General features: G+C 37.9%; 1 protein-coding gene across 1 annotated transcript; it reads left to right on the top strand.

Moving 5' to 3' along the window:
* The first annotated feature begins 6,747 nt into the window (after window positions 1-6,747).
* Window positions 6,748-10,673, top strand: LOC110292504 (major urinary protein 20). Its single transcript, XM_021159813.1, has 7 exons — window positions 6,748-6,936; window positions 7,278-7,411; window positions 8,181-8,254; window positions 8,867-8,977; window positions 9,320-9,424; window positions 9,589-9,634; window positions 10,421-10,673. The coding sequence occupies exons 1-6, from the start codon at window positions 6,838-6,840 to the stop codon at window positions 9,612-9,614; spliced, it is 549 nt and encodes a 182-aa protein (XP_021015472.1). The 5' UTR covers window positions 6,748-6,837; the 3' UTR covers window positions 9,615-9,634; window positions 10,421-10,673.
* Window positions 10,674-11,820: the final 1,147 nt, after the last annotated feature.

The following is an 11,820-nucleotide window of genomic DNA, read 5'->3' as shown; positions in this document are numbered from 1 at the left end:
ATTTTAGTTGCTTTTCTTGTTAAAACAATTATAAACAGAAAGCTTCAAAGGTGTCAAGAGTCACATGTACATATTTTATCTTTCTAATATCAGAAATATGAGTATTAGTTTGCAATAATTGATTAAGTATAAGTCCTCGAGACTTTAACACCATTTGGTGTAACAGATAGAAATTGAGGTCGCTGAGAACAAGTCTTTACAATTTGACATGCACATTCTCTAAAAATACCAAATTATTATCTCAAGCCATTACTATTTTGATGATGTAAAAAATGAGATTATATGGCCAATTGTTCTTGTTTAAGGCCTATAATCTTCCTGGAATACAGATCTGCTGTGCCATTGCATTAAGGATTCTGGTCCGGGCAGTCCAGGATGAGTTCTTAAAGGTCCAAGGACAGTACTTTAATGGAAGAGTATATTCTCTTAACTTGAGTTGTTTGTGCATAAACAGTTCGAAAATTTGAGATTTAGCAGTATCTCAAATTTCAACTGTAAGCCAGTATATATATTGGCTATCAGTATACAAAGTAAAGCTTGTCTCTTTTTTCAATATTTTAAAACACTGGCTACAGCATACAACTTGTCTTTGGATAATGATTATCAATTTACCCAAAAGATAACTATGCAATAGGCCAAATATCAATATTCTGCAAAAAACAATTTAATTGCTGTTTGAAACAATAGATGTCTTGTCAGGGTTTTAATACATTTTTTTTCTAAACTTTCTTTTTTATTCTATCGTACAATTTTTTATTAACAGCATGACAGATTCATAACAGGATGATAAAACTTTACTTGGAGATGATTAAGATGATTTCACATTAATACTACCTTTACCAAAGAATTGCTGTGGGCTTATTCAGTAACAATAACTAAAATAAGCAGTTAACATATGACTACCATTGATTACAATTGATAACAATTGATTACAGAAGCTTCCTCTATTTTCTGAAAAGTTTTTTGTTTCTCACCAGTTTATTTGCATCTCCCTTGATAACATCCAACAAAGACTTAAGTCCTTCTATGGTGAGCTTAATGTGAGGTCTTAACCAATTAACATCTCCTAGTAGCTTTTGAAAATAATGTTTTCTTTCTTGTTTTTCTCTACCACATGTTTCATGTTTTCTTTCTTGAATTTTTCTCTACCACAATTTTTCTAGGATATAACTGAGGCCCCAAATATTGAAAAAGATATGTGTTTTGAATCTTTTTTGATCGACAACTACTCCAAAATTTTTCAAGCTCGTTAAAGGTTTATAGTAAATTTCCCTTAGAGAGAATAGTTAATAAAATACTCTCCATATAATAAACAATATGAACTCAAAGATTTAAAGTCCTAGCTTCTTGTATTGAAGCAGAGACAAAAAAAATATTATTTTTTATTTTACATAATGTGAGGCTATTAGACATACCTAGAGGCAAAAATTTCCAATGATCACAAGCTCAGTAGAAGCAAACCCTTTACAAATATCAGGATGCAAAGTTAAACACAACCTTCCAAATCCATAATAATTCTATATGGAGTGGGCAATCCAGATTGTAATGCCCTTAGAATTTCCACAGCCTCACTGACCTCTCATACATCTTAAATTTAAACTATATTTTGAACAACACTTGGATAGGCTTGTAATAATGGTGTTTTGATTTAAAAATTGTTCCCTAAAGGCAAGGAGAGGTGAGGCCCCAACAACTTCCCTAGGCAGGGTTTGCAAAGCCAAAGAAATGCCACACAAGCCTTGCTAAGGCTGCTCTGAGCTTTTCATTAACTCACATGTCGATATTACTTCATCTGAGCCTTTTTCCTGAGGTCTGGCCCAATGAATACCCCTCCTGCAGAAAAAAGATTCCAGGGGAGCAATTCTACTGTCTGTCTATGCCTCTAATTTTTGGACAGTTTTTCCTAAGATGATTTATATTTAAAACATTCCTTGTAACCTTAGTGTTATGAAAAAATTGCATGTAAGTACTGTAATATTGTTATGAGGCAGCAACAATGAGCAAACACTGATTATATGAAGGTCCAATTTCTGCACAAGGATCATTGTATCCAGATAAGTCTGTCTTTGTTTCATATGGCCAAAAATCCACAGAGAGTTGCATTAGCATTCTCATAAGACAATTGTGAGGAAAAAAAAAAAAGGAACCCCTGTTTCACAATCTCCAGAAATTCTGCTAGCTGTTTTTAGTAATGCATCCGCAAAATCCTGAAAATGTTAATCAGTAGCCTGATTGATACCAAAAAAATTCTCACAGATATCTCTTTTCCAATCTTGGGGGGTTAAATTTTGCTTCTACCACTGTATTCAATAAACTTTGTGTAAAAGGGGCAGCAGGTCCATACTGGCCAACTCTTATTAACTCTTATTAATCTTGCAATCATCCTAACTACAAAATATGGGTGAGTTAAGAATCTTGAGCTTGAAATCAAACTGCAAAGTGAAGCCAATGGATCACTGGCAATTTTAACAGCAATTTTTAAGTTTCTTTTCAATATTAGAGCATAACCATAAATTTTGGAAAGTAAAATCCAATTTTAAAGAATCCATTCCCTTCAAAATCAATACCAAAAGGATTACTTTCATGTTATGAAGTTTGGCTAACAATTCTTATATGTGAATGCATGACAGTTCAACTTTTAATAGTTCTTTGAAAGTACATTGTTTTAAATCTTATCTCTTTTAAGTCTTGTTTCTTGGATAAGAATTACGTAAAATATTATCCCAATTTAGAAGTGTCTTTAGGGGCCTGATTTCCTGGGCTGGTTCATGCCACATGTTGTTTAAAAATGACTATAACCCTGAGTTACCAGTTTTAAGCAAACTGTCTTGTTACCAGTGTTACACTTTTTAAATCATACCCAATAACTTATAAGCCAATACTGTATGACTGAGTCATGCAGAGTATATTTATACCATTAAGACCAACCAGAAACCAAATGAAGAAGCTAAACAAATCTTATAAATTTATACCAATCAAATAATTTTTACTTTTCTAGGTATAATTTCAAGAGAAAAACATTTTTTTTCATTTGCTGAACCCAATAATCATAATTGCAGAGATTTTTCTAAGAAAATAAACTTATCAGCTTATTTGCTTTAGAACTAAGAAGCTGCTGGCCCCCCTAAAAACAGCTTTTCATCAGGGTCTCTCCTGCTGCCCATGACTCCTGGCTAAGGGTGCATAGCAACTTAAATCAACCACCACTGTGCAAACTGAGACTGAATCAAGAGATTAATACCCAGCAGATAAAGTTTTAATCATTTTTTCTTTTAAACATGAAACATAGTACAACAGTCATTCAGACAACAAAACAAAAACAGACAGACATGAGTTGACACATGGACAGACTGGTGCACCAAACAGAGAAAATACAGAAAGGGTAGAAAACTTGATGTAACCAGAACTAAGGATGTCTCCTGTAGGGACCAGAAAGCAGGACATCTCCTGATGTCCTTCTGTCCCTGGGAGAACTCTAAAATCCATTTTACTTCTCTCTCTCTCTCTCTCTCTCTCTCTCTCTCTCTCTCTCTCTCTCTCTCTCTTTCTCTCTCTCTCTCATGTCATTTGTATATCTAGCATATACATATTTTTGTGTGTATATTTTAATCATTTTATTTTATTTTATTATTTTAAGCCCTACTCCTCTTCCCAGATGCAGTTCTTGAATGTGGAAAAATGTTTTTTTTTTAATTTTTCAGTCCCATTTTCCACTCTCAATCCCTAACTGATATCAGTGTTGAGTCCACTCTTACTCAGTCTAGCCTGTATCCCTTTTTCACCCTTGCAAACATCAGCCTTCAAAAGATAAAACTTATAGCGCTAACATTAATGCTGTATGTTGCTTACCGTGCAAGATACCATCTTCCGTTTTCTATGGAGCCCCACCAAGACAGTGTCCCTCAATAAGTCTTTCTTTATTCAGGTTTCCTGTTCCGGTGCCAACTATACCCAATAGCAGCCAGGGATTACTGGGTTCCTGAAAGGTAAACAGGGGATGGATGGGAAGGACAGCAAGAGAAATAATGAGCCAAGACAACATTCTCTGATCAAGGCTTATTCTTTAATGTAGGGCATTGAAGATATATGGGAAAACCCAAGGACCTATCCCTTTGTTTCAGCTCAGTTTTGTTGCTTGTTTTAGTTAGATTGAATTGCAAAGTAGGCTCTTCAGCAGCTCAGAGGGTGGGCAGTTCTCAGTTCTCTGGCAGGAAGATATAATTGTAGCCAAGGAAGGCACATAACTCCAGTGTCTGAGACTTGTTCAGCCAGCTCAAGACTGGAGGGTGGGGTTATGGGGTCACTCTCAGACACTGAAACAGCAGGTGTTTGAAAACTGATGTTGAGCCAGAGTCAGCAGTATGTATTGTCACTCTGGCTGCTAGGGAGACTACAGAATATTACCAATCTGGGACATGAATCAAATAAACCTGTTTTTATTGATATTCTTCTGGGCCCCAAACACACACTGGCATCATATAAGTGGCTTGAATGGGTCTAAAGGCTTTCTGAATGAATTATTTGTTAAATTAGTTGAGGGTAAGACACAGGTCATGGTGATTAAATCATTTTCCTATGAGTCAGTTTCAGAAAAGCTAGCTACTTATAAATGGGCTGTTAGTTGGTTACATGTAAACTCCTTAAACCCATTACTACACACTTTGTTATTTCTTGACTGCATCAGCTTTTCAGTCACATGAATAGTCTGCACATCCTGAGGAGTGTTAACATGCTTAGTGACAGGGAAGGTGCCTCAGCTGAATTCAAAAGTTGAAGTGACTCATTGTTGCTTTCTTCTGTAGAATCAACTTCTAGTTCATTACTAGAAAAGCAATAATCCATAGCCAGAAGAGGTGCTACAACCCATAATCCCAGCATTCAGGAGGCTGGAGCAGGAGGGTTGCCACAGATCTGAGACCATTCAGAACCTCTGTGTAAACTCAAGTCCAGCTCACATTAAAAAGCTGGTCATGGCTCCTTTTATCCACAGTACTGGGTAGATGATGAAGAATGGAATATTGTTGGAATTTAGTGGCCAGCCAGCCTATCTGAAACACACTCATTCCCAGATTCAGAGGGAGACACTGTCTCAAGGGGATGAAGTAAAAAGAGATAGAGGGAGACAACTGGTGTACTGTTCTGACTTCTGAATACACTAGCAAAGGCACAAGCATTTACACATGTGTGCAGACACCAAAATCAATGATAAATGTAAGAGGGAGGGAGGAAGAGAAAGAGGAGGAGGAGGAAAAGGAGGAGGAAGAGAAGTAAAAGGAGGGAAGAATGTGATAATCCCCTAGAAGAGCATCCTCCAAATGCTTGTAGACCAAGAGATTGCCAGTTGTCATGCCTCATTCAGTCTCAGTACACACCAACTCCTTCATATTTTAAACAAACCCATGTGCAGTTTATTTGCTAATACCTGACAGTGCAAAATGATTGGAGTTCTACAGCACTGTTTATTCCTCTTTCTCCTATTTAACTATTCTTCCTTCATGGTAAAAACAACCTAACCAGTGTAGTGGAGTCAAAGGCTCCTGAGTTAGAGAGTCTTGGGTTTAATTCTAAATTCTCACTTTGACTGACTATATGACCTTACAGTTACTTAATATTTCTGAGTCTTAACTAATACTATGGTAAGAAGAGTAAAATAGTACATACCATATAAAGCTGATGCAAAGTTGAAATAAAGCATATCGAGTACTTGCCTCATTCTTGAATTCTTTATTTCCTCACATCAAACACTAGTTTATGTTTCTAGTTCCAGGGTAAATGAAATGTCTACTTATACAAAATATGTTCCCATTGTAACTGTATGTCTTTGGAAGCATGATTTTTGGCAGGATTTCTACTTAGACCTCCATCAGCAAATATGACTTTCAACAATACATATATTTTTCATTAATGATGAGATAATAATGTTCAGTCAGTTGAAGGGTAAAGAGTTCATGCAACCTGGCTACTAATAATAGTTTGGATTCTGAGGTCAGTGCTATCTGTATAAAGGTTGAAGCCATTTGGGCGACTATCATCTTAGCCTTGGAAGACTTTTCTTGATAACTTTTTTTAAATTATAATTTACTATTCTTATGTGTATGTGCCTGAATGAGTTTAAATGTACCACATGTGTACAGGAGGTCACAAAGTTCTAGAGAAAGTATGTGGTTTCCTGTTACTGAAGATAGATTTAGTTTTGGGATGCCACATGTGTGCTGGTAATTGAACCTTGGTCCTCAGCAAATACAATTTTAAAGAAACTGACTGCATCTTCTGACCTCCACTGAACCAGGCCTGTGCATGGTACTCAGGTACACATGTAAAACCAATACTCATACACATATAATATAAATGAATCTTTTTGCAAAAATTGAGTAACTCTTGTTCTTCCATACTCATATTAAAGCAAAGATTCTATGCATACTTGACCTTCCAGTTCAGTCCCCACACCCTCCAAAACTGGCTTTCTGATTCCAAGCCAGATCCAAAGTTGCATCTAGTTCCAGATTGCTGCTCTCTTGAACACCCACTGTTTTCTTGGGATTATGTTTTGAGAAATGTAAGACTATAAAATCAATCAATAGGTGATGAAATTGCCAAGTTTGAAAAGGGCAGGAACAATCCTTGGCCTCTAATCAATAAATGAGAGAACATTCCACAAAGCCTAATGGAAGTAGACCGATACCAGAAGTAAAAAAGAAAAAAAAAAAAAAACAAAAAAAACAAAAAACGACTGAACCCAGAGAGTATATAAGTACAAGCAAAGGAGCTGGGGTGTGGAGTGTACGCACCATCACCAGAAAGACGTGGTCCTGACAGACAATTTTATTCTCTACCAAAATGAAGCTGCTTCTGCTGCTGCTGTGTTTGGGACTGACCCTAGTCTGTGTCCATGCAGAAGAAGCTAGTCCTATGGGAAGGAACTTCACTGTAGAAAAGGTATGATCAATGAATAGTAGCTTCTGACACAGAATGTGCTTTGGGGAAATGTTTTAGCCAAGTAGGGCCTTTGAGTGAATGAGTATAGTGCCCCAATCTATTAGATGAATGAATGGCTCCAGACCTTGAAGTAAGACCAGAAGATATTCAGATCTAACAACATTTGGGGACCTCTGTTCTCACTGAGAGGCAGGGAGAGTATGGTAAGTATTGTGACAACTGGCATGAGATCTACCCCTGTGTATGCTCAGGCCCTAATGCATAGGCTGGAGTTCAAGTGGAAACATGTGCATGTGGTATCCCTGCTTCTTCTCCCTTAACCATTAGCTTATCTATTACAGATTAATGGGGAATGGTATACTATTATGCTGGCCTCTGACAAAAGAGAAAAGATAGAAGAACATGGCAGCATGAGAGTTTTTCTCGAGTACATCCATGTCTTGGAGAATTCCTTAGCTGTTAAATTCCATATTATGTAAGTGAGATGCTCCTAGCTGAGAAAGAAGAAATGAAAACTTGGTATGGTCTCATGCCTACAAACACTTGGGTTTGGGAGAAGTGAGTCCTCTCAGTATGCACATATGCACACACATACTGAGTCTGTATCCAAAACTAGAATGCTCCATTTGACACTGAATCTAGATCTCATAACCAGGGTTTTTTCAAAAGTCAGAGACAAGAGTTGGTGACAGAAATTAATTCACTAGGAGTTCTATAAGGGAAGATCAGAGACACTTCTGAAACCACATTAATGAGACAGTATATCACAAGTTAAGATTATGTGATCATGAATTCAATTTTTCTTACTAGTTGTTAGCCAAAGAAATTCACCCCTTTCTACTTGCATTTTCCTGCAGTAAAGACAATAATAATAATTCTCCTCTGTCAATCTGGGATCAACATCAGGCAACTTTTACAGAGTGATAATTTGAGACAGAAGATGGAAATCTGGCTGTTAATTTACACCACTGGCTGAAGCATAGCACTGGTGAAACTAGGAAATATTTGCAGTTGTTGTTAGGATGAGAAATGATTGTCATTTTCATTTTGTAAAATAATAGGCAAATTTGTGATTGCTAAGGCATCTGCTATAAATGAAATAACATAAATAAAAGCCTTTTGCTAATTTTACAAAAATATTCAAAAGTTAAATGGAATCAGAAACTGGAGATAAATAAAGTTTAGTGAGTGAAGAAGCCAGCCATATGAAAATCCCTTACACACCAGTTCACTCTGTTTTACAGTATAAATGGGGAGTGCTCTGAAATATTTTTGGTTGCTGACAAAACAGAAAAGGATGGTGAATATTCTGTAACGTGTGAGTACATAAAATATCTACATATCTATCCACTAGATGATTAGTAAACCTTAATACTTTGCGTGTGTGTGTGTGTGTGTGTGTGTGTGTGTGTGAGTGTGTGTGTGTGTGTGTGTATGTGTGTGTTTTGCTGGAGTTTGAACTCAGAAACTTGCACTTACTTGTCAAATGGGTACCATCTAATAGCTAACACCCTGTAGCAGACAAATGGGATGAGTAGGAGGTAAGTGAATCTATTTGAAACTGCCCGTAGCTAGCACTGGTCCACATTGCTCAGGGTGTAGCAGCAGATAGTTGATACAGCAAGCTTATAAAAGATAGAAACATGTTGCTTGAAGCTGCTGAGGGAGGTAGGTAAGCCTAGGAGAGGATGAGAGAGTGGTGCTCCTGTGGCTGACTGTTCACTAGTGGTCTGGACCTCTTAAAGTCACTTTACATAGAAGTTCCTTCTTGTAGTTCAGAAAGCTAAAGACAGAAAGCATCAGACACTTCAACCATCTCTTTCAGGATATGTATTTTAATGATTTTATGTATGGGGTAGTACAAGAAATGGGTACCCATCATTATCAGCAGAACAAAGAATTACTGAGCTGTGTTCCAATTCCTCCACAGATGATGGACTCAATACATTTACTATACTTAAGACAGACTATGATAATTATATTATGTTTCATCTCATTAATGAAAAGGATGGGGAAACCTTCCAGCTGATGCAGCTCTATGGTAAAGTATTTTCACACAGACACTGTTCTTGGGTTGGGAAAAGAAGAAAGAACCTCTAGCTTTAATATGGTTTTCCCAGCTTGGTTCTGCCTCCTTTTCACCTCCTGAAGATTGATGCTCACCTCCATCATCTATAGACCATAGTGATCAAAGCACTCTGAAATCTCTCAGTGTGGCAGAAGGATATTCTATGGATGCCAAATCCAAGATAGATCATACCAACGCCTGTCAATCATGTTGCCAAACATTTACCATCCTTATGGGGAAGCCTCTGTCCGCTCACACAGGTTGTGGTCAATGCACACAATACAGCTGCTATGCTCACTGTTGCTCTTCTCATAGGCCGAGAACCAGATCTGAGTTCAGACATCAAGGAAAAGTTTGCACAACTAAGCGAGGAGCATTTCGGAATCGTTAGAGAAAATATCATTGATCTAACCAATGTCGGTAAGTCAGGATTCATTTATTTTTCTCATCCTGAATATTTTATCATAGAGGAAACAAACCCAGTTGGCTACTAGTTATTTTTGAATGCTTGAGAGTCTTATCTTCTCTCTTGGGGAAATAAAGTGGACCTGGTACCTGAACATGTTCTTGTTTTCACACTACAGATCGCTGCCTTGAGGCCCGAGAATGAAGAATGGCCTGAGCCTCCAGGTGGGCAATATACAATGAGAGCAAGGAGGGGGTTGGTGGTCATGGAGAGGCCCTTCCAAAAGTATTAGCACTGTATGCCCAAATTACAATAAAAATAATTTGATAAGGAATATTTGACAAAAGCTTGAAAATAGGCTTTGAATAATCTGGATTTGTGATCTAGTCCTACTTTGAGCTTTGAAGTAAAGTGACCCAAGCACATAGGCAAGAACACAAGGATTTGAGTTTTATATAGTTGATGTATGCTTGTGTGAAAAGGGCTCAGCAATGTGTTTAATATAATTAACAGACAGAGTAGCAGGATGTGATATAACTGCTCTTCAGTGTCTGTGGTCCCCCTCCATCCCACTCAAGATAATAACTTCTTAATCTGAACTCCATACAAACTCGGCTTCTTACCTGGAAGTGGATGTACCTGATCACCACTTCTCAACCAGTCTGGAGAGCAGACTCCTCTAACCCTCCCTTCTCAACTAGTCCAAGACATCACTCACATAATGTGTGAAGTCTTTAAATGTATCCAAGCCTTTTTTCATTATTCCACAATTTACCTAACATTCTTCAGAATTTCTTATGACAAAGGTTGAGAAACAAGCCTCAGATTCCATTATGGTCATTTATTCTGACTTTCATCCCTGTCTTTTGGCAAATAATTCCAGTTAGATTCCAAGGGGAGATCCATTTCTTCATCCCCTTTGTTCTATGTAATAGAATGCCTCTCTGTCCTAAAGTCAATCGAAGAAGTACTTAAGAAGTTCCTGTATTCTTTCTTCCTGGCTTACACAGTGTTGAGTGGAGACTTCTCACCAGGACTCCAGGATCATTCCTTCCTTCCCATACAGCATTCAGTAACAAGTTCTGTGATCTGCTTTCCATCCTGTCTCACAGAGAAGTGCAATCCCTGTCTCTCCAACATGTTACTAGGATAACTCATCAAGAATCAAAGTCTTTCTTTAAATTTCTCTTTGACACACCCATGACAATTCTCCATGAATTTCTTCCTCTTCCTGTTCAATAAATGATTACACTTGCACTTAAATATATGCGTCTTTGTCCAAAAATAAATGTGGGACTGAGAGTGAGTGAATGAGGACTGCCTGAGTTTTATAACCAAGATCGTATCTTATGGCACCATATGTAACCTCAGTATCAGGATTTTGCCTCTCCTGCAGAAATTCCAAGCCCTGATGAGTACTGCCTGCTCTTTAGCTCTCCTGTGTTAGTAATGTATGAGGACCACAGGAGCATGGCACTTGCTGTATGATTCCTCCATCCATAGTCTCTTTTCCAACAGATCATAGGAGAAACACATATTTTAAAGGCTATGCCTGCTCAACATGTTTCACGAAATGCTGAGGAAGTGGGATTGGGTGGGGGAAGCTTGGTGACTTGAGTCCCATTCAATAAAGAGAAGCACTGTCTAGGTCCCCATAGCATAATCTGCCCCCTAGATCAAGAGATTAAATTGGCTCAACTCGGGTCACATAAAACAAGTTCAGGCTGTAGTTTGCTAAAAGATGGCAAAACACTGTTGAGAAACCAAAAAAATCATGATGAAATATCTCCCTCTCCACAACTACCCTGATGGGTGGCTCCAAATAATTCTCTGACCAAGGCCTCCTAATTGGCTTCAACTACATCCATGGACTACAACGCCCAGGTTTTAATTTTTAGTCTTGGCAAAAATTTAACAGACTTATATAGTTAAGTAACAGTACCAATACAGGACTCTATTGAAGACACAAAAAGCTTGACAATGCTGCTATACCTCAAAAGACCACAACCCAGAGAAAGGTAAAGAAAATATTTGGTTATTTCCAGGTCGTCATGGCAGCTTGAGGTCACCCTAAATCCTCTCCCTTTCAACACCAAACACTTGGTAGAAATGAGATGTGAAGTAGTGAAAACATTCAAAGCCAAGGAAGAAATTCAAAACCTCAGACAGAAAACTCCTTTGTAAAGGTAAAAAAGACAAAGAGAGGTGAGGGTTGATACAGGAGATCTGTACAATTCTTTGTGATCTGGCGTAGATTACAGTTAAGGGAGCATAGAGGGTTGGGGACAACTGTCACAAAGGACCAAGGATGCCACATGAGCATGCACCCTCAGAGGAACAAGGGCTGAAGCAGTGTGATTTTGAGGAAAGATCCCCACCCCTACATGACATCCACCAAGAAGAGAACTAC

This window comes from Mus caroli, chromosome 4 (assembly GCF_900094665.2).
Source record: "Mus caroli chromosome 4, CAROLI_EIJ_v1.1, whole genome shotgun sequence".
NCBI classification, from domain to species: Eukaryota; Metazoa; Chordata; class Mammalia; order Rodentia; family Muridae; genus Mus; species Mus caroli.
Note: the sequence above shows the minus strand (reverse complement) of the source record. Positions and strands in the feature narration are given on the sequence as shown.